We start from the raw sequence: 23,377 nt of genomic DNA, 5'->3' as shown, positions 1-23,377 counted from the left end.
GACTTTTTTATAACATACTATACTATGACTTTTTCATATTTTAATGACATACTATGACTTTTTTCATATTTTAATGACATACTATACTATGACTTTTTTATGACATACTACACTATGACTTTTTTCATATTTTTAATGACATACTATACTATGACTTTTTTCATATTTTTAATGACATACTATAATATGACTTGTTATGGCATACAATACTATGACTTTTTTATGGCGTACTATACTATGACTTTTTATCAGATATTTAATGACATACTATACTATGACTTTTTTATGAATACTAAACCATGACTTTTTATGACATACTATACTATGACTTTTTCATATTTTAATGACATACTATACTATGACTTTTTATGACATACTATACTATGACTTTTTATCATATTTTTAATGACATACTATACCATGACTGTTTTATGACATGCTATACTATATAGTATATACTATGACTTTTTATCATATTTTTAATGACATACTATACCATGACTGTTTTATGACATGCTATAGTATATACTATACTTATTCATCAAATTTTTTCACTATAGTTTAGTATGTCATAAAAAATGTGATTAAAAAAGTCGTAAATAGTAACTATACTATTTTTTATGAGGTACTATACTATGAATTTTTCATATTTTAATGACATACTTATTATGACTTTTTATGGCATACTATACTATGACTTTTTTCATATTTTTAATGACATACTATACTGTGACTTTTTTATGACATACTATACTATGACTTTTTCATATTTTAATGACATACTATACTATGACTTTTTCATATTTTAATAACATACTATACTATGACTTTTTTATGGCATACTATGCTATGACTTTTTCATATTTTAATGACATACTATGACTTTTTATGACATACTATACTATGACTTTTTCATATTTTAGTGACATACGATACTATGACTTTTTTATAACATACTATACTATGACTTTTTCATATTTTAATGACATACATACTATGACTTTTTATGACATACTATACTATGACTTTTTCATATTTTAATGACATACTATACTATGACTTTTTTTATCAAATGTTTAATGACATACTCTACTATGACTTTTTTCATATTTTTAATGACATACTATAATATGACTTGTTATGGCATACAATACTATGATTTTTTTATGGCGTACTATACTATGATTTTTTTATGACATACTATACTATTACTTGTTATGACATACTATACTATGACTTTTTCATGACATACTATACTATGACTTTTTCATATTTTAATGACATACTATACTATGACTTTTTTATCAAATGTTTAATGACATACTCTACTATGACTTTTTTATCAAATGTTTAATGACGTACTATACTATGACTTTTTTTATGGCACACTATACTACAATTTTTTTTATGGCATACTATACTATGACTTTTTATGACATACTATACTTTGACTTTTTTGGCAAACTGTACAATGATTTTTTTTATGGCATACTATACTACGATTTTTTATGACCAATTTATCATTTTTGAGTTTTAAGTTCTCTAAAGCTGTCAGATATGTTTAAAAATTGGAATCTTTAACAATATAAAAGGAGGTAGTCTCTTAAGCCAAATAATTTTTTCATTGTAGACATTTTGCTCCCTGGACTGGAGCCAGTTCCGCATCTCGCTCCAGAAAGATTGCACTGATAGGTTTTTATTTATCTTTTTGATCATATTTGAAATATTACAATACAAGGAGATACATGTCAGTTCATCGCACATTTTCATTTTTTCATTTAAATTATTTGTTTGTTAAGTCACTATCTGAAGCAGGTAAAACTCTGGTTATTGAGCCCAATGATGAAAGTGATATATATATTTGCAGTATTACGAAGTGGATGTCTTGCGTGGCATCACCCCAAAAATCCTGTCTTATAGTTTTTCAACTTGAAGCTCATGTATCAGACCAGGCTTTTTTTTTTTCCTCCAAACTGCTTAACCATTGATTTCACTCAAATATAAATTATAAATCAACCACTGACTGAAATCTTGCCACTTTAACATCTTATATTTATACATGAAACAACAATATCAATCATAGCAAAAGAAAACATGAAACAAAAAGCAATACAGACAACATCGAACTGTACGAAAGAGATGTTAACTTAGACATACACTTTACTTATTTTTGCACTGATTTTCGCGCTCCGGCAGCGATCGTGTCGCAAGGCATGATGGTTTGAAATAAAATGCAGGCAGAAATACCAGAAAGATAGTCCTAAATCAGCCAATGACAGCGCCCTGTGCATTAATACCAGCCAATGGGAACACGTCAAGGCAGCAGTCTCTTACGCTACACACCCACATCACTTTTGTGTCAACCACTTCGCGGGAGTTGTCACAACAGGAGTGGTCATCTCTTTAAAAACTAGCCAAACGCTATACGGGAGACTAGCAGGTAAATTTAAACATTTCGCATGTTGAAAATTATCGGTTGGTTAATTTATTCAGTTTTTAAGTATTGTCGAACGGTAACATCTGTGCTTACTGTTTAACGTTAACTGTTATTCTTTTTGCGGGATGAATGAGCAGCTAACGTTAGTTAACGCGCTTTAACGTTAGCAAATCAACAGCTCGCTGAATATGCCTGTGGCAAAACCCTTCTCCCTTTAAAATCTGATAAGTCCTATTTATACCAAACGTTAGCTATATTATTGTAAGAATTTGATGTTTATTTTGGTATCATGTTGAAGCAAAGCTCGCTTTTTCGCTGCTTTCTAACGTCTTACGTTTATGTTTTTAATGCGTTAGTTGGAGAATGTACTTCATTTTGCAGCCTCAAATTACTGGTAGCTATTTTTGTTGAAACCTCGGGTAAAATTGAGACGATAATCTCAAATGTCTTGCGTATCCATAGAAACTACGCAGAGCGCGCATCCACCGAGCTGATGGAAGTTGTTATGCAACACTTGTAGAAATGGCTAGTTTAAATGTTAACGTTATGTGTCAGTTATTATGTAATGATAACTTCGTCACTAACTAACCGTCCCCCGAGACCCTGCATCTTCGCTTTACAGTATCGTTTTAGTCAATTGATATGAGGACCGTTAGGATGCTCATGCGCTAGAGTGTATTGCATTGTTTGTGTGCCAATGCGCCTGTGATGAAGATGATGATAAATCCTCCGCTGTGTTTTGGTTTCCCAGGGCAACCATGTCTGAAAGAAAGGCAGTGATAAAAAATGCTGACATGTCGGAGGACATGCAGCAGGACGCCGTTGAGTGTGCCACACAGGCCCTGGAGAAGTACAACATCGAGAAAGACATCGCTGCATACATCAAAAAGGTAAAACTACTGCTGAGGCATCTTTCATTTAGTTCGTATGTTCACACAGTGTAACTTTTAACCTACTGACTTGTAAGCAAAATGTAGTACTTCTATTCAATTGACGGCAACTAGTGATGTGAAGCTATTTTGCACTCGTTGACCAACAATACTGTGCATAATTAATGTTAACCCAGCCTGGTATTTGTAATTGTTTCCCCTCTTCCTGAGTAAACCAGTTGCCCTAGGACTGGCTGTCATGCAGAAGCCAAATCCCCACCTTGTAGCTCCATTCTGGCATTCCTGATCAGTTTAGTGAGGGACACTGTTAAAAACTTGGGTATAGCTGTATATTATCTTTCATAGTCTTGGCGAGTGTGCACATTCCAGTTTTACTGGAGGAGTTTTTACACCTAGGGCATGTTGACAAAATTGTCATGTTTCTATTTTTTGCAAAATTGGCAATATAATATACAGTATTTTACATAGAACATAATTGAAAGAAGAAGAAAATGTATCAAACAAATGTGTTAATTTAAAGTCTTACAAAATTAATAAGCTAGCAAACAGTTAGAGATGTTCCGATACCAGTATCTGTATCGGCTCCGATATAAAACGCTCGTATCGGGAAGTACTGGAGTTTATGCACCGATCCGATACCACGTAATAAAGCCCTGAAGAAAATCTACGTTAAATTAGTTTTTTTATGTTCTTTTTCTGTTATAACTGACTGTCAAACTGGAGAATAAAAGAAAGTTCTGGGGCATTCATTGTTTGTGTTTGTTCATGTTTCACAAAGAGTTTAACCTGAGCCAGACCGACAACAAAGATAGAAATCACATCCATACAGGGATAGTAGTATAAAGCTGTTAAAACATAATGAAATATATGAAACTCTGGTATCGGATCGGTAGTCGGTATCGGCCGATACGCAAGTTCAGGTATCGGAATCGGTATCGGGAATCAAAAAAGTGGTATCGGGCCATCTCTACAAACAGTACCTTGTTATTGTAATTTAGCTGTCTAAAAGGACATTTGATCACAATGGCCAAATTCCCAGACTTGTCAAAATAAATCACCCAGCCTAAGTACATACTTTTAAAAATGTAGTGACTAGCTTATATAATACATACAACATAAAAAATATTTCCAGTCAGTAACATCATTAAATTTTATTAAATTTTATTTAGTGTCAAATCATTTCCAGAGGTTGCGAGGTGAAAGTATACTTTCTTCATTTCTCCCAGCAACAATCTAGTGTGCAGAAAACGGTATTGTTAGTTGTGATTAAAACCATAAATGATATCTGTGATTTGTCACTTGTTTTTTTGCATTAAGCAATGTATTGTCTCTTTTTTTTTTTTTCACACCTCCCAACATGTTGGTTCTCAAACGTTTGAACACAATGTGTCTTTGTACCACAGGAGTTTGACAAGAAATATAACCCGACCTGGCACTGCATCGTTGGGAGGAACTTTGGCAGCTACGTGACTCACGAGACCAAGCATTTCATATACTTCTACTTGGGTCAGGTGGCCATTCTGCTGTTCAAGTCTGGCTGAGGGAACTCATTTTCTCAACACCAGATGACCACACATACAGTAGTGACTGATTTGACAAAGGCACTTATCATTCCTTGGCAAGGGGCCGCTGCCTTTTTCTGTGCTGCTTTCTACTTTGTTCTGTTTTTGAGGATAAAATTCGTGGCCATGTTAAAGAGATGAAACACTTGTATTTATTTTTGTCTTGTTAAATTAGACATGTCTTTTTTATTAAAGCGTAGCTGTTAAGCTGTCTGGGTCCAATGTTTGGTGAGGTCATTTCATTGCACTGCTTCATTATACACAATTGAACCAGGATATTTATAATCCAATATGACCAGATTCATCATGTTTTGATATGTATAGATTACCTTGTATTGACACTGTAAATTTGCAGTGCATTTAACAAGAGGGATGAAATTATCAATTTGCAGTAGCCAGGGTAGTGTATGCATTACATTTCTCAGCAATCTGGAAAGGCAAGTCATCGGGAAAATAACACTGACATACAAGGAAGTGTCTTGACACAATGTTCACCCTTGTGTTGTCTTCCCGTCAACCTTGAAAAATGACATTTTTGATGTTTGTTTTTGCTTTTTCCAATGTTTTAAATTGTTAAATTTTACTTCCACACATTTTCAGCACTTATTTCCACATCCCATATTTTCTGATATAAAACAAATTGAAAACTGGTCAATGTGACCCGAAGTCAACACAAGGGTTAAGGTCTAGTTCAATGAGTCGAGTCACTTGCATTATGCAGGCAGCTCTAAACTTTCTCAGAAGAGCATTAGACTTTGAATTTCTGATGCTCATTTATAGTTACAGAAGGAATAACTGAACAAACATCCAGGCAAAAATACTGAACGTACATGGTACTTGCAAGTAGTTTAGTTTCTTTTTCAGTTCAATCAACAATATATCCTTAGGCATTTATATTTAGATGCACCTGCAGAAAACAATAAAACCTGATAATGGTAAATTCATAGATCATAACTAGAAGTTGAACAGGGTTCCCCCAAGTGTATAGCAAGCCTGGTGGCCCACTGGGCCTAAGTTGACCCCCACCAGGCCTAAACCACTGGGAATTATTTATGTATCAAGATATACATTTTTTTATCTACAGCTACAGTAGGGTGGCTCAGTTGGAAACCTACATTTTTAAAATCCAGTTATCTTTTAGCACCGACTTAATATAGGGCCCTAAGATATTGGCCTTTTGCTTTTTTTTTATTAAATTTGCAGTTCTGGCCGTGATTCAGTTATCAAACTATTGGGCTCTACATGAATGCTGCCATCATTATGGGACTGGCCCCAGCCGGGCTAAGCATCTTTTCTGGTGGAAACTGTTGATCGTACCATTTCAGCTGTTAGAACAATAAATTGTATTCTGTTAGGAAGGATAGCTGCAAGTTAATGGCTAGGAAACATCACACAAACTGAACAAACGAGGCAAAAGAGGGTATTAGACGATGGTACTCTTTATTACAACACATTTAGAAAACCAGCTTGTGTGGGAAGACACCATTAGACAAGCTGAAGGAAGAGCGCAAGTACCCTTTGAGCTGAGGTACTTTCTTGATGAGGGGCAGGAGCTGAGCATCAACAGCCTTCTGGTCCTCTTTCCTCTGCTCTGTCAGCTGGTACTTCTGCAGATGGAGAGAAGAAAAGAAAACCAGTGACTCAGGCATCATAAATCCAGAAGTCAATGTCTCATAGAAATGGCCAAAATGTGCACAGTAATGCAATATAAAGATAATATCAGCTAGTTCACCTCTTTCTCTGTATCAAAGATCTCTCCTTCCTGGTGACGGGGCCTCCTCAGCTTCTTCTTCTTGAAGTAGGCATCGTTGAGAGTTTTGGGGATCTTCATGCCAGAGATGTCGATTTTGGTGTTGGTGGCAATGGAAAACTTCTGGTGAGCCCTGCGCAGGGGTACTCTGTTCAAGGCAAGAGGGCCTACAAGTTTGCAAACAAGAAAACAGTTAGAAAAGGAGTATAAAAATGTCCAGCATCTTTCTGTACGACCTGTACAATCTTCACCACCAAAAACCGTCATCCTTACCAGTGACAAGCAGGAGACCACTTGAGAGCTGCTTTAGGAACACCACACGCTAAAAAACAAAAACAAAACTCTTTAGTATTAAGCCATTGTATTGGGGTTTTGCGCATTATTCAACTCCAGTATTGAGCTCATAAACAGTCATATTTGTGCCATTTGGATAAAACCGTTCAATAGCTGCAATCCACTTTAATGCCAAGCTATTTAGAAGAGGAAAAATAAATCAACTTGACACAATCCTAATTTTAATCAGGAGGGCGCTCTGCCTGTCAGATTCACAGCTGAAACATTATTTAGGTCAGCTACTGCTCAAAGTGTGTGTGGGCACTAGCATGCCTCCATAACTTGCCAATGTAGCGTTTGAGTGTGGGAGGGAGGGACAATGTCTGTGGTACCGAGGGTGTGTGATTATAGTGATGTGTCAAGCATGCTTGTTGTAGAAAATACATTTTCATGCAGAATAAGGACGCACCATTTGTTTTGGGGCCAATATCTTTAGGCACCCTGTCCTATGAGTCTATGAAAGCTGGACTGCACTGCCATCATGTTGTGAATTTAAGACATCTGACAGTTCGAGAAAAGTCTGTCTCTAGTCCAACTATTACAACGGTAAAAATACTGCCTTCTACTGTCAGTGTTAGAGTGAGATGGTGTACAGTGAAGTGTCACAACCAGACATTAATAGACTAAATGGGCATTTCCTTTAGTCCCTCATTTTCTGCATTAGTCCTCTATGGAGTTTATAAGTTGTCGATTGTAAAATCAAAATTGTCCAAAAAACATTGTGCCATTTTGGGTTTAATTTAACTGCCAGTTCAACCATAAAACTATCAGTATCTATGCTATGATAACAAACAGTCTACTCTGATAACTATTGTTGATGCAAACTAAGTTTGAGCTGTTCCGACAGTCGATTTTAATTGCTTCTACAAGACAATGGAAATCTTTCATCACCATGATTAATTATTTCATAGTCCTAACAGTAACCATTTTGACAAACTAAAATTTTCAGTTAGATAAAATTGCACATCTTGTTCCTCAACTAAGATTGACTTCTGTTATATACACATTGTATGTAAACAAACCTTTTAACTACATTTAACAGATCGTGTGTGTTGCCTAGGAACAAGCTTACTTAAAAAAAATAAAACTCTGGAATAAATGTGGGATCATATTCAACATTTTGATGGAGATATTCTGTTTACATCTGGATTAGGCCTGCACGATAGTTATAAAATCACGAGCTCAATTCACGCCCGTTTGCGATTTTTACAAGCCAACTGCATCACAAACGCTACTCCTTTCTTCTGAGAGTTTTAAACGCTGTATAAAAATCGGTTGCTCTCCCTTATAGGTTCTCACAGAGTTCAGGGCTTCACCCTCAGCCAATGACAAAGCGCCTTTTAGTCATGAGTTTCATTCGTTGAGCAAGCGCCGTAGTTTGGAAAGCCTTCGAGGCTGCAGCATAGTCTAACTAGTGCGACAGGAAATAAACAAAACGGATATTGATGAAAACCCAGGTACAACTGACGAGAATCAGCCAACCACTCCGTCTCAAACCGAACTCGTTCAGAAAAAAGGCTCTCAAAAGGGTGGTATGGAAGTATTTTGGATTCAAGCAAGACGACGGTCAGTCTGATATGATTTGCAAGGCATGCCCTCACTGCAGCACCACCAATCTTTACCAGCACCTCAAAACGTCACCACAAAGTGCAATATGATGAAGCATTACAAGGCAAGAGGTCCGAAAGTCGTCCAACAACGCAGACAAGCAGTTAAAGTGTGCTAAGAATGACTGTTTGATACGGTACTTAAATTGGCAATTGACAAACTATTTCTTTAGAGACTGAAGTTATAGCATGTTAATAATGTTTTAATTATGTAAAGACATGTTCAAGGAGTTCAGATAGAGCCTGTATCAGGGCCATATTTAGTTCAATGTGTTGTCGCTATTTTTGGTAGCCTACTGTACTTAAATGGCCAGTATGTACATTTTCTTTATTCATTGAAGCATCTATGTTTACAGGCTTGTGGTGATGTGCTATAGGTGACAAGAAAAAAAATAAATGAATCAGTTTGGTACTGCCAATTTGTTTTGTCTTTGTTTATGTGTGCAATAACATTACACTTGTTGAAAAAAAGAAAGAAATATGTGATTCATATTTTCCCGAATTGTGCAGGCCTAATCTGGATCATAGATTGTGTTTAGATTATAATTACCAATACTTGTATGTGATTATGACCTCAGTCTACATCAGTCAAACAAGTTCTTTAAAAAATAGAACTGATCCTGTTTAATAAAAGAAACCCTAACATTGGACTAATCTTTATCACTGGTGCGTCATGTATGACATTTAATGGCTGCTCTGTCATACAAGAGTTATTGCATATTCACCTGTTAAGCTTTTTCCAACACACTAAAAGCATTGTGTGTGCCAATCATTTCTGCTAATCTGTGAGAACATCAGAAATCCTTGTCAAGACATGCCAGAAATGGTTCTCACCTTTCCACGGTGGCGACCAGTAAGCAGAATGAGGACAGTTCCTGGGGTGATGGAGCTGCGCAGCTTCCGCTTGTGCTGGCTGAAGGGTTTCTTCCCATGGCTCTTCAGCTTACGGGGAACATCCTCTGTGGGGTAGTAGCGAGGCTACAACAGCAGCACATGGAAATATATATTACCATTTTAAATCTAGGTTTGCTGCAAAAACCCAGTGCAGACACGCACAAACAAAAAACAGGTTCATTAATTTTCACTTATGGCCCTGACACTCGGCCGAGAACTAACGGTGACAAAGACGACTGTGGCATTGCCTAATGTGTTGCCAGAAACGTGTCTAACGCGGTGCTGCTGCTGCCGCCGCCCGCCTTGTCTGTACACATGTAGGTTTCCCATAAACAAATATATACTGATTTGATTACAGCAAAGACTACGTCCGGCAGCATTGACGGCAAAATAGGCTATAGAATATTTTGTTCTGTATTGACAGGTGCAATATTAGAAAATTTATTTTTATTACATTTATATCTGCATTTATAGCAAAACCTACAGACTTTCAAACAGCAATATGTCTTACCGACATATAAACATCTTTTTGTATTCCATTTTGCCTGGAAACACTTCCAACATGCACCTGAGACGTGCATGTCACGCAGGCAGTGTGTAAACTAACCTGTTAACATGGGAGCCGAAATATAAACCATGTAACCGGCCTAAGCAAAGAATTCTCCCTACGGTGGAAGAGGAGGGACCAAACCCAATATTCATTCAGAACAGAAGACAAAATAAGTACCTGCAAAACGTAATGTGCAAAATAGTTTGATTACATTTAAGTGATTGATGAAAATTCTAGATTTTTTTTTAAAAACCCGTCTTAGTTCTTATAGTACGGTAGAATTGTTTTAATATTGGCGTGAGAAAAAAAGTTGATCATCCCTCAAACCGTTGATATACGATCCTATCGGCACACAATGAAGTTATTTCTCAGTCAGGCACACATCCTAGACATGTGTGCCAAATCCATTTCTCTGTCAGCACAATGACATTTACAGTTCCAACTCAAACAATAAGGGGGAAAAAAAACAACCTAATTCACACATTACTCACCATCTTGCGCAGCTTGACAACACGAGTGCCTCCATTCTTGTCTCCACCAACTGTCTTGACAACAGTTGCCTGGGGTTTCACCTTAAGCTTTTTCTCCACCTGAAACAAAAGCAAATCATCATCAATACAAGACACAGTCAACAAGTTTGATGTGTATTTATCATTCATTTTGTTGGGTATCAAGAGATCTGTCCACACCTTGGTCTCAGTGGTCTTTGTCTTCCTCTTGTACATGGCCCTGCGGGCGTACATAGCGGACCGGGAGTAACGGCCGATGCCCCGGACCAGAACCGGGTTACGGCTCCCGTGCTTCTTCTTGGCAGCCTTTTTGTCTCCCTCTGCCATCTGACACAAGGCAAAGTAAGACATGTTAGTATACCAATTGCAACAATATTGTGTGTAGTGTCAATGATCTCAAAAGTATTTTATTTGGCTCATTTTTTAATAATCCTGAGATCACAAACCATATTCTATCTTTGATTGGATAATGCACTGTATACTGTTTAATAGTATTATGGTTCTGGTATCAACTACAGACGACTAGCACTGTATCAATACTACTACAGCCTTCAAGTAACAAATCATGTTCTCAATCGAAATTACATACTGCATTTGTAAACAGAAGATTATTACACCCATATTACACAATGAATTGGTAAACAGCAGAAAACATCACAACCATACCACAAAACAAAATAATACGTTTGGATGAGTGCTAACACCACAACCATCACCAATTCAGAACAGGCATGACAAGTAACGTAAGCTAGAAATTAGCAACATAGCACAGAAGAGTCGCTTTACTGACTAGCCAGCCACTTGTCTTCTCAAACTGACAATTTAAAGTTTTTAAAAGGAAAATGAGTATTTGACAGCGGAATTGCATGGTAACACAGTACAGAAGACTGGAGGACAACACGTTTCTATTAGCCAGCTAGCTAGCTAACGTTATGGGGAGCACGAAGGCTAACCGGCGGCCTAGGACTGCAGATAGAACAAACTGTTCATTATTATTACACATGACGGGTGAATCATAGTAATAACGATGTCTAACGCATCGTCTAAATACAAGGATTCGTCTCCTGGTATTTGGAGACTCTAGTTTTTATTCTGTAATACAGATGCAAACAGATTTTATTCCAACAGAAACACGAAGGCAATGGTGTCTTACCTTTGCTATGAAAAAAAGAACGACATCCGGGGATGTGACGTATATAAGGACGCTGCACGATGACGTTTACGTAATTGCGTCGAGTTTTAAGGATTTGGTGGTCCTTGTTGTCCTAAATATATTTCCCCTTTATCGTTCTCTTAATACATCCATGCCTTTATCCTCACTGTAAATTTGAAAGATAATCAACATTGCAATTGTTTTTAACGAAGAACAACATTTTCACACTTTTCTTTACTAAACAAATGTATTTCTATATATTAGTGTTTTATCTGCACATACAAACAAAAACACAATTAATGCTTGTATAGAGCTTATTTGTCTTTAAGGAAAATATAATTTTCATAAATAAAGAACAAACAATGTTCCTAACTTTGTACTTTTCTTAATTAATGTAAAAAACTAAAGAAAAAAATTAAACAATACTTAATCTCTGTTACAGCAGAACATTAAATATATTTTCTGCATATTCTTTTATTTTTTTCAAACTGTACACGGTCAATTCCAGACTTTTGTTTACTTTTTAAAAAGTTTTAAGGGGGTTGTTACGAGTACATGAATCTCTGATATCAAATATCATTCAGTAGGCCTACATTCAGTAATCCATTCTCTATGGTTATGGTCTATCTATGTTATGGTTTTGAGTATATGTAACAAAACAATCAAATGTAACTTTCCTAAAGAGATAAAAAAAAAAAAATTTAAATATATATTTGTAAATAAAAACAACCATTAAAACTAAAACAAGAAGTAGTAGTGGCTATCTGGTAAATCTTAATTCCCTGCAAATCTAGGAAAAATAGCATTGGCTGCTGTCAAGGGCTGGTCACGGAAGAAAAAAACGTCACTTATTTTTTGGAAAATGTATTTATTGAGATTCTTTGACACAGAATTACAACTTTTGCTGGAGCCACCACAGGTCAGACAAATGATTCCTGATAATGGACTGATAGAGAACATTTTAATGGCAACATTTTTAGTTCAGAGTTCCATTAAACCTTACTATAACCCAACACAAACTGTACTTTATGAGTTAATGCTATGCTACACAAGTTAATGTGACCAAGGACCTAGCTATGCGTCTCAGGCACATCCATAAACAGTCTGGTGCAACGACCACAAAAACATGAGTTAGCTCTTTATCTTCACATGGCTTCCAAGGCAAAACTGGACTGAATCCATTTTTTTTATATAGGCTGAAAGAAGTTTTAGTTACAGCAAAAAAAAAAAAGAATGTTGAGTTTTCTTTGTGTGCCAGGGAAAAACAGACCAGCAGTGCCTCACGTTAAGATAAGATTTGCCATTGATCTGTACGTGAAGGAAATCTCTTTTTAGCATGTATGACCTGAGTTTTATTTTATGCGAGTAGATGGTGGGACAAGACATTCTTTTACAGGAATTCCTCTGATATTGGCACCCATTTTGGTCAGTACTTTTCAAGGATGATGGCGATGCCCTGACCACCACCGATGCAGGCAGAGCCAACAGCATACTTGCCTCCTCGTCGCCTACCGAAAACAAAAGTTCATTATTCAAAGTTACAGTACTTAAACTTAATGTGCAGACATCTTGTCTGATATACTGTACATGTAATAACTAAAAAGGACAAAATTACCTGAGCTCATGAACCAGGTGGGCAGTGATACGTGCTCCAGAAGCACCAAGAGGATGTCCGATGGCAATAGCTCCACCGTTAACGTTGCTTTTCGCTGGATCTAGTCCAAGAGACTTAGCAACAGCCAGGTATTGAGCACCAAAAGCCTCGTTCACCTGTGCAAACCAAATTACACCAATGACACAACTGAGTAATAGCTACCTAAAGAAATCAGAACATGTGAAATGCAGTTTTCAAAAATAACAATAATAATTGAAAGTAAAGTACGTCAAAATTGGACTTGAGTATTCCATTTTAAACTACTCTATATTTCTACTCCACTACATTTCAGAGGATTGAAATGTAGATTTATCTTATGGCTACAGTTACAAGTTACATGTCAGATCAAGACTAACTCTTTGTTAAAGTGCAGAAGTATTTAAAAACCATTTAGAACTTTACTTTTGTATAAGTAAACTTTTAAATGCAGGACATTAACTTGTAAAGCAGTACAAGTTTTTTTGATTGCTGTATTGGTGCTTTTTACATTCGGTCTTATTCATTTGCAACACTGTCTACACTAATTATTTGTTTATAACTTAACCCTATATCTTAAGAGGCACTATATTTTCTATTGTCTTGGATACAGATTTTGCTTTTACTTGTGTTTTTTTCTTCTTCTTTTAGTTATTTAATGAGCATTGTTGGAGGTGCCTGACTATCGACTACCTCTGTTATTGTTGTGCACATGACATAAAGAACCTTGAACCTTGATGGATGAAGTCACAGATATTGGAGTTTCACTGAAAACAAACCTCCACAAGATCCATGTCGTTGAGAGTCAGTCCGGCTTTTTTAAGAGCTCCTGTGATTGCTGGAACGGGACCTAAAATGATTTAGGGAAACCAGAAATTCTTACTATAAAGAAACCAATGTCAAATACCACAACTGTTTATTTAGTCATTAATTCCTTCTTATTTCAAAGGGATTAAACTCATCCCAACAACAGTGGTGTCACTTACCAATTCCCATAATGCTCGGGTCACAGCCTGACACATGATAGGCCACAATTCTAGCCAGTGGAGTGAGCTTGTGTTCATTCAGCGCATCTTCACTTGCAATCACCACACAGGCAGCACCATCAGATACACCCTGGAGATCAAGAAGAGTGTTAGATTTAATAATAATAATAATAATAATAATAATAATAATAATAATAATAATAATAATAATAAGAAGAAGAAGAAGAAGAAGAAGAAGAGTAGGCTACTTCTCATGGTAGAAATTTTACTATAAATCAAACTGTGGAACTCTAAATGACACAAGTCGTAACTCCTTTATCAACTAAATGTTTCTAGTTTTTCATGTTACGTCAATTGGACACTTTTAAGATAAAATAATAAACTTTTTTTTGTTTAAAGTTGAACAGACCACAAAAAATAGACTGACCACCTAAAGTTAAGTGAACATCTTAGGCGTAAACTCACTGAAGCATTGGCAGCAGTAACAGTCCCTCCCTTCTTGAAGACAGGAGGCAGTTTGGCTAACTGTTCTAGTGTTGTCTGTGGACGAGGGTGTTCATCCTGAGCCATGGACACCTTGCCTTTTCTAGCTTTCACATCAATGGGAGCAATTTCTGCTGTATAGTAACCAGCCTCATGAGCTGTAAACAGAACAAAGTTACTATTTAACTTTTAAGAATGAGCAAGGTTAACTTCTTCACTCCAGCCTTTCTTTTCAAAAGCAATATATTTCAGTGTTACTATGTGGAAGGTGAGCAAACCGTGAAAATATTGAAAAGAATAAAACCTGTCTTACCGGCCTTCCACTTTTGTTGCGTCTGGTATGCATAGTTGTCAACTTCTTCTCGTGTGATCTGGTATTTCTCTGCCAGGTTTTCTGCTGTGATGCCCATTGGGATTTTGACATGCAGGTCAGTCAGACCCGCCCACAAGGTGTCCTCTAGCTGTCAGGCAGAGCAGCAGAGGTTTTATCTTTGCGTCAAAAGCTTTTGGAGTTTAATAACAAGCTGTCTTTATGACCACATGTACATATATGTCAAATATTCAAAAATAAACATTTTTTGAAATAAATAATAATAACCTTGAGATCGACTCCAAACTTTGTACCAAATCGTATGTTGCGAACAGCATACGGAGCCTGGCTCATGCTCTCTGAGCCTCCGCACAGGACCACCTCTGACTCCCTAAGGCAAATCTCCTACAAACGCACCAAGGAAACAGGGTTTTGTAAGACACATTATGTTGAATTGATATATGTGAAATATTATATTTTTATTATCGTATGGACCATGCTCTTGTTTGACATATCTCCAGTCTTTTACACACATATACAGTACAGTAAAATAGTATGGATAATTCTACATTTGTATTTCCACCAGAATGTTTTTTGTTCTTGGGGGAGTGCTTACTTGAGCACCATTGATGATGGACTGGAAGCCAGATCCACACAGTCTGTTCACAGTAAGAGCAGGCACTGGGATGGGAACACCACACCTCAAACCCACATGACGAGCAATGTAGGGTGCATCAGCTGAGCTCTGATATTAGGGGCGTAGATAAAGACAAATGAAAAGGTAAGGACCAAACTGAGGGCACTAGTCACAACACAAATAAGCATGTCAAAATAGGCACTTTCATGTTATGGTAGTTGTGATCTGTTAAATATGGCTGTTGGATTTTAAGTACCTGCATGACATTTCCCATGATGACACTGTTTATAAGTTCTGGTGCAACGCTCCCTGCAGCAAGGGCGGCTTTGGCTGCATGCTCAGCCAAGTCTGTTGCACTGTGATCCTTCAGCACGCCACCATAAGTACCAAACGGAGTGCGCTTGGCAGCTACAACAAATACACCTGACGAGGAACAGAGTATTTCAGTACAGCGACAAGGACTTCAAACCATGCACAACTGAGCCACAGCCAGATCACAGCGTCTGTACTGGGTGGTACATACTGCAGAGATGGCCGGCATAGACAGTGCATTGAGATGCAGGAGATAAAGATACAGTATAGGGAAACTAACATCAGATGGCTCAAACTGAACTGGAGGGACAAGAGGAGTAACAACTTCTGGATTTTCAAGGTAGACCAGGAATATACAACCAATTCATGTTCAAGGATTATGGAGTTTATTTATTTATATTTATATTTATATATATATATATATATATATATATATATATATATATCTCATTAGAAATGATGCCTATTGATTAAAGAGCTGTATACAAATCGAATTACAACAGTGACACAGGATGTTTTTAATCAGCTAGTTACACAAAATTGTGGTGCCTTCTTTGAAAGAACATACTATTTAATAGAAAACAACGAAAACACTTTTTATTTATACATAATTTTCATTACCCTGGTTAGTTAACTTGATCCAAACCAGAATTGCCTAGAATGGCTTTGAAAAAAAATGCACACCTCATGCAAAATGTCATCAACACTTGCACAGTGTTTTTTATAATAAACAAGTCAATAGTGGTACGTAGCTAGTAGGTATGATAGTTATCTTAATATTCTGTGTTGACATGCCTTTTAGTTTCTAATCAGACATTAAACTATTGGCTATCCTACGATATGGGCCAAAAGTCACTGGATGCCTTAACGTGCCATGACATTTGTCAATAACCTATAGCACCTGGCTTGTGCAGGAGGGGTGTTTAGTGTTGTGCAATTTTTCCTGTGTAAACATTGAGTAAAACATTTAAGTTTTGAGGTATTTGTATTTTACTCTAGTTTTTCCCTTTTATGTTACTTTATAGTTCCACTCCACTAAATGTCAGAGGGTAACATTGTACTTTTTACTTCACTGCACTTATCTGAGATCTGTTGTTACAACTATTTACTTTTTTTTCAAAATATGTTTTTACATTCAAATCGTATAATCCGATAGATCTTTTTTTACTTTTGATAGATTTTTCTGATATTTTTACTTGAATAAACATTACATGAAATGTTCTAAATGCTGTACTTTTACACAAGTTTTTTTAAAGTAAGGAGTCTTTCCCTCCACCACTAAGAGTATTATTATTTGCACTTAAATGAATTGAAACAACGGACAAACAGCTGTAATGACTTGACACGATCTTGTCACCTTTCACCTACTTTGCAGTAACATTGTGATCAGAAAACCTTTTTAAACTCTTTTGAGATTTACATAAAGTCAACTTTAAATCGATGCCATTCATTTAGCTACACTGCGACAAAAAATAAGTAACAATGTAAAGCTACCCCTAACATTAAACCATAGACTGTTAATATACAGATCTATGCATTAAACCCACTTGCTTTTTTTGCTTCCTTCTGAATTGAAACGTGTTAGTTTACCTCTGAGAAGCGCCATAATGCAGAATCAACAAACCAGCTGGATCAAACTCTTGGGCCGACGTCTTCTGTGGCACTCTGAATCAGTCCGTGATGATTATAAACCTGATTACTGCGACCTTTCCCCTAAATATAATGGATGGGAGAGAACGCAGTACAGTACAGCCGCTAACTTTCCACTCGTCCAGCAAGATTCGACAGAAAAGTTACATGTAAATTCAAACTTAGACATTATTAAAATTTTTAAAAAAAAAAAACATTAATGTCACGCATTGTTTTATTTTTGATTATATGAACGAAGTATTCTATATTTACCGATTTTAATTTCATTATGTGCACAAACAAAATACTCGAAAGTGCGCCCTTGAAATTGTGTGCGTAACTGTTCGACAACGTCATCCTACCGCGTCACGTCTGTTCTGTCACTCAGAAAGCGACGGGCGATACTGTGAACAATTTTGACCCCGAGCGTGAAACAACCACCCACTGGCAACATGTCTGTGACTTTATCGCGCTGTCTCTGCAGGGCTTTATCCCGACAGACCGCTCCGTCAAGGTGAGTGTTTGTAGCACGACGTGAACAGTTAACAAGGCGCATTTTACCTGGAGCTAACGTAGCTAAAGTTATTCACTAGAGAAATGCTGCTGAATTAGTTCTGTGGGTGCCACACACTCGGGGTCCAGTATGTGGCACGTTCTGATCTCTTTATATGCAATCTATGGTTTAGACCATTGACATATATAAACGGTTTAGACCTGTGTTCTGTTTGTTGTTTTGCAGCTTCCTGTTGGGAGAACATCACCATACTGTCCAGAGTCCTTGGTTTGCACCAGTGATGACACTGAAGACATCTGCCCCACTGAGGTATGGTCAGGACCCACGGTGAACCCTCAAAAGTTCCAGCATGTCAATATTGTTTGTTATTTTGATTAATTAATCATTTGTTGGGGAACATGCACTACTAAAATGCAGTGTTAACTAAAACAGATCCTGCATTAAACTGCTAATCTAGTGGCCCTGTCTTACATAGACATGTGCCAAAATCTACATTTAACACCTTTATTATTTTTGGACTCTTTATTATAATTTTTTATCTCATTTGGTGATTATTCTTTGTTTATCAATTATCATGTGAACATCAAGTTTCAAGAATCCAAAGTCTACATATTGCCGAAATGTAATTTACAATGATATAAAATGGAGATAAAGCAAAGCAGTCTTCATATTTGAGATGTTGAAACCAGAGAATGACAATGTCATTGTTGCTTACCGATGATCCAAACAGCTGACTATCAAAATGGTTGGCGCTTGAGTTTCTGTTAAACAAATTATCGATTACTCGCCTAATAATTTCAACACCAGTTCAACAAACTGTGTGGCACAGCAAATCAGGGGCCAATGTCATTTCAGCAATAGTTGGTTTCCGGATCTCTGTGTGCACTGCACTTAATGGAAATTGGAGGTGGCAGGGTACTGTTCACAATGCACGGTGGGCTGGAGGTAGGGGTGGATGGTCCTTACAAGTTAATACACCAATGGTTTAATGATTTTTAGTCCAGATTGTACAGCTAAGGTGTATTCTTACTTCTTAGCAAAACAAAAAAGCTCTAAATCAGAGTTGATGATACTTATAAAGTCACAGAGGTGTGTCCAACCTTGCTTAACAGTTTAGTTTTAAGTCAACTCAGTAATGTTACTCATGTCGAACTATAGAACTGTAAAATGATATCAATATGGCATTTGTTGATTTTTAGATTATGAAAAAAAGTTTAATTGTAATAGTTTTTTTATATATAACATTTTTATTTTCCAAGACTGTTTCAAAATCTATCTTGCGTATGCTCACAAAGAGCTGTGTTTTGTGTTTAAGAGCGGAGCCGAAAAAGAAGAAGAAAGTGGACCCAAGACGGGAGCAGATGTTGAGAGAGAGGATGAGAAAAAAGCTGAAGAAGCTGGAGAAGGTTCCACCTGAGCTTATCCCCATAGAGGACCTCATCACTCCAGCCAAATGCTTGGATGAAACAAGGTACAGCTCATTTCACTGTTGTCCATACGGCCATTTGCAGGTAATTAGGTTAGATTTGAGTTCAGGCACAGCTGCAGGCTGGTAACATACATTAAAGAACAAAGCTGGCATTATTCAATGTTTTTCTTGTCAACAAATGCTGGAAATCCAAACTCCGCAAATAGACTGAATCTTGATCTGTTCTCCAGAGATTCAGTCGCATCAGAATTCGAAATTCTTTGGTTTTAATCTGATGTGTAAAGAATCTATCTTTTGGGGGGGTTCCCAACTCATGATAGCCAAAATCCTAGCCATCTGAATTGTTCTTCTGTCAAGTTTTACATTTTTATTGATCATCTCTAGGATAGGGGTTTTCGGATGAATTTGACATAAATTGTATTGTAACGCTTGTTGAACAAGATCGCAGAAAGGCCCCTATTGGCTGTTCCAAACATTCATTTGGCATTAACGCCCGCAGACAAACATTTTTTTATGGATATGCTTTTATATATATATCAGTCTTTCTTTGACTTACTGTACCTTTTGTTCTTTGCTTGCTGACTTTGAAGTGCTATAAATTGGTGTTTCTTACTCTCTACAAAGGGAACGCTCTGCGCCAAGGCTGTCATTTGAAGAAAGTGAGGGTCGAGCCCTGCTACTTAAGGAGTGGTGTCGATACAAACAGGTCACCACTTACCTATAACGCCTCCATCACTTAAGCTTTTATTGAAAATCTTGCCTCTGACCTCTGCCCTTCATCATGTACACTTAATGGGCTATATTTGATGTGCTCTTTGGTCTTCGTTCTTGCAGGAGCAGCACATTGCTGAAGTGGAGGCTGTTGAACTTGCGCTAGAGGCACAGAGGGAGGCGCTGGAGGAGCTGAAGTTAGAGTCTGACGAGCTGTACCAGGCAGCACTAAAGCCAGACCCCCTTCTGTTTCCCTTCACTCATGAAGGTCCTGCCTACACACCGCCAAAGACCAAGTATGAAGCTCCTGATGGGAAATACAACAACATCACTAAAGTCTACACACAGTGATCGACAGGGAAGGGCTGCGGGGGCAGCCTGCGTTTGTCATGATCCGATAAGGCAAGATGCAGCCTTTTAAAAGCCTGCATGTGTAGGTGTGAAGGACACTTTGCTGACACATTTTTTTTTTCTTAAATTGTATAGTCCCGTCAGTTGTTTCTCTGTATTCATGGAAATTATGAATTGAATCCCCCCCTCCCCCAACATTCACATATCTGTATAAAACATAACTGAAGAAAGCTGAAAATAAGTTTTTTTTTAATTGATCCAAGTTGTTTAAAATAATTTCAACCTTTTTGTGTTAAGGTTAAAGCCATAATCAATTACATAAGGCAGAAAACTGCTAATGCACAACTCTGTATGGGTTGAAACTTTAGAGCCATTTTTTGTCATTATTGCATCAATAATATATTTAATATATTCATCACAGAGGAGTATCAACAGCACAGGTTAAAGAGAATAAGGGTTTTACAGTTCTATGGCCAACTCTCCTGCTTGATGCCATCAAAGGTGTTAGTACATTCTTGTGCAGCAGCAATTTTTAATTTAACCCTTATCAAAACAACGCATGACAGGTCCTTCATTACTTAGATTGAATACATGAAATGTTTCCATTGCATATTTTAACCTAATATTCCTTTTCTTTCTTTCCTTAAGGCCTTTAATCTTAAAACTGATTTACAGTGAGTCTGTATGTGCTGTCAGCCTTTGTGCTTCAGTTTACACAAGCTTTGGAGAACCAATAATTTATGATGGGAAAAACACTGCCTTTGTAATTCTCTGGTTGAATAGATGCTGTCATACTCATCATTGGCCACTAGAGGCTGCCACTAACATCTGTTTTCAAACAGAAGCTCACTAAATACAATTTGAGATGGCAATGAGTGATGCCCTGTCTCTCCAGCAAGTGGCTCTCAAAGATTTCGTTAAATTCTCAAATCTTCATTTTACTTTGGCCACCATGGAACAGATGGCAGATTAATAGTGACAGTTCAGGAGTCCTGAGGATTTTCCTGGTTCAAGGGCATGTGCCAGTCTCTGGGAGGGTCTCGTCTCAGTTCCCATACTGGGGTGAAGTTTCTCTGCTCTGCCACTCTGTTCCTCTCACTCTTCTGCAAGGCGTCCTGCAATACACATATATTACGTACAAAATGACTGATTTCACTTTCAAGTGTATTTTTTAGACACCATGAATATTGTCAGAAAGACCACAAGTCAAGGTCTTTAAACAATGTGACTTCCTGCTGCTGTACCTTGGCCTCGGCGCCTCTGTGTTTCTCCCACTCTTTGCAGTTATGGTAGTCCTCTTTCCACTGCTTGCAAGATGGGGAGGTACCATACGTGTAATAGTGGTGAAAACAATTCCTCAAGCTTTTGCAATGTCTGAATTCACTCCAATAGTCATCACAGGACCGGGGCGGCTGTACAAACAGACAAAGGCAGAAATCACCACCAAACCAAGTTGTATATATTATATTTTATATATAAAGGGTCAACTTGGGGTGTGCTAAACTTGTGCAGCTGGCTATGTTTTTTGCTTCAGAATTCAGTCTTGAATTACTTAATTGGAAATAAAAAAAAAAAAGAGTAATTATAAGATAAAACTTATTGGGTGGAAAATGGCACTGTTAAGACTAGAAAAAGTCCATTTTGAAACTTAAAATCCTGTAAATAAAGAGAATTGCAATAGTTATTGTAAAATTAAGCAGGATTCAATAATGTCATACCAATGATCCGAATTATTTTACAATTTCTAGCATTTATTTAATCTATGATTCATATGAGTATTTATTTCATTATGTCTTCTTTATTTAAAACGTTGGGTTTCCAGATACATTAATGAATGAATCATCCACTAACAAGCGACAGTGTTGACTTAAATAAGGAGAAAGAGAAAACAAAGATTTGTCTGACAGCACCTCCCTCAGGTCGCTCAGTGGAGCTGATCTAGCGTTACATCTATATTTACATTTAGTTTAAAATTTTAATAGCAAAGCTAGTTTTCAAAGCAAGTTTAGAGATAAATAACAGAGCTTCTGACACATAATGCTTTCTGATAAAACCTCCTCGTCTAACTGACATTGCTAGCTAACGTTAAGGTTACTTCGGCAATTTAGCAACGATAGCTAATCACCTTGCCAACTATTTGGGTCAGATTTGGCACTTTTTCATCATTATCCGGACTATCAAAAACCAGGTAGATTAAATGAAATCAGGACTTTTAGTCAATAACGTTATTTACAGTATAATGTTACGATAAATTACCCTCCACGCTGCTTCTCCAGACCGGTCCATTGCTAGCTGCGCTAGCAATACTTCCGGTTAATTTAATTTCACAATAAAAGCGCTACCACACAGTTTTACAACCATTACTTTGAAAATACCTACTTAAGGCTATAAAGCACTTTCAGCAAACGTAAAAAAGAAACAATATGAGTAACTAATACTACTAGTCTAAAAGTAATGATGACTAACAACATATCCCATAATTGTGACCAATTTCTAATAATCTGCATTTGATAAATCCAAAACCTACTTTGGACAAATAAGGACATTTATTCTTTGTGGTTTTTCTATCATCTATTGGTGCTAGAAAGCACTTATTACTTGTGATTTTATCCTGCTACTATTTAACTAAAACTGGACAATCAAAAATAAAGCATCTACTTATTCCTAAATAAATGTGTCTAATTTGAATCGGGAAAAATG

The 23,377-nt window shown here is 36.9% G+C and overlaps 5 protein-coding genes across 5 annotated transcripts; 2 read left to right on the top strand and 3 right to left on the bottom strand.

The window, feature by feature from the left end:
• The first annotated feature begins 2,333 nt into the window (after nt 1–2,333).
• dynll1 (dynein, light chain, LC8-type 1) lies at nt 2,334–5,111 on the top strand. Its single transcript, XM_028579017.1, has 3 exons — nt 2,334–2,440; nt 3,189–3,327; nt 4,731–5,111. The coding sequence occupies exons 2-3, from the start codon at nt 3,196–3,198 to the stop codon at nt 4,866–4,868; spliced, it is 270 nt and encodes an 89-aa protein (XP_028434818.1). The 5' UTR covers nt 2,334–2,440; nt 3,189–3,195; the 3' UTR covers nt 4,869–5,111.
• Nucleotides 5,112–6,310: 1,199 nt separating this feature from the next.
• On the bottom strand, nt 6,311–11,757 carry rpl6 (ribosomal protein L6). Its single transcript, XM_028578350.1, has 7 exons — nt 11,686–11,757; nt 10,713–10,859; nt 10,515–10,613; nt 9,414–9,557; nt 6,913–6,961; nt 6,622–6,806; nt 6,311–6,496 (listed from the first exon to the last, which is right to left on the bottom strand). Exons 2-7 carry the CDS (start codon nt 10,857–10,859, stop codon nt 6,344–6,346), a joined length of 777 nt encoding a protein of 258 aa, XP_028434151.1. The 5' UTR covers nt 11,686–11,757; the 3' UTR covers nt 6,311–6,343.
• A 776-nt stretch (nt 11,758–12,533) lies between these two features.
• acaa2 (acetyl-CoA acyltransferase 2) lies at nt 12,534–17,816 on the bottom strand. The gene is made up of 10 exons (XM_028578178.1): nt 17,634–17,816; nt 15,988–16,154; nt 15,711–15,839; nt 15,383–15,499; nt 15,098–15,245; nt 14,767–14,942; nt 14,302–14,431; nt 14,095–14,165; nt 13,301–13,455; nt 12,534–13,193 (listed from the first exon to the last, which is right to left on the bottom strand). Exons 1-10 carry the CDS (start codon nt 17,647–17,649, stop codon nt 13,112–13,114), a joined length of 1,191 nt encoding a protein of 396 aa, XP_028433979.1. The 5' UTR covers nt 17,650–17,816; the 3' UTR covers nt 12,534–13,111.
• Nucleotides 17,817–18,037: 221 nt separating this feature from the next.
• mrpl40 (mitochondrial ribosomal protein L40) lies at nt 18,038–20,915 on the top strand. Its single transcript, XM_028577896.1, has 5 exons — nt 18,038–18,186; nt 18,412–18,495; nt 19,502–19,657; nt 20,240–20,321; nt 20,450–20,915. The coding sequence occupies exons 1-5, from the start codon at nt 18,125–18,127 to the stop codon at nt 20,675–20,677; spliced, it is 612 nt and encodes a 203-aa protein (XP_028433697.1). The 5' UTR covers nt 18,038–18,124; the 3' UTR covers nt 20,678–20,915.
• Nucleotides 20,916–21,594: 679 nt separating this feature from the next.
• c5h22orf39 (chromosome 5 C22orf39 homolog) lies at nt 21,595–23,035 on the bottom strand. Its single transcript, XM_028577897.1, has 3 exons — nt 22,934–23,035; nt 21,922–22,089; nt 21,595–21,792 (listed from the first exon to the last, which is right to left on the bottom strand). The coding sequence occupies exons 1-3, from the start codon at nt 22,961–22,963 to the stop codon at nt 21,661–21,663; spliced, it is 330 nt and encodes a 109-aa protein (XP_028433698.1). The 5' UTR covers nt 22,964–23,035; the 3' UTR covers nt 21,595–21,660.
• Nucleotides 23,036–23,377: the final 342 nt, after the last annotated feature.

The sequence above is a fragment of the Perca flavescens genome, chromosome 5 (genome assembly GCF_004354835.1).
Source record: "Perca flavescens isolate YP-PL-M2 chromosome 5, PFLA_1.0, whole genome shotgun sequence".
Classification (NCBI taxonomy): Eukaryota; Metazoa; Chordata; class Actinopteri; order Perciformes; family Percidae; genus Perca; species Perca flavescens.
Note: the sequence above shows the minus strand (reverse complement) of the source record. Positions and strands in the feature narration are given on the sequence as shown.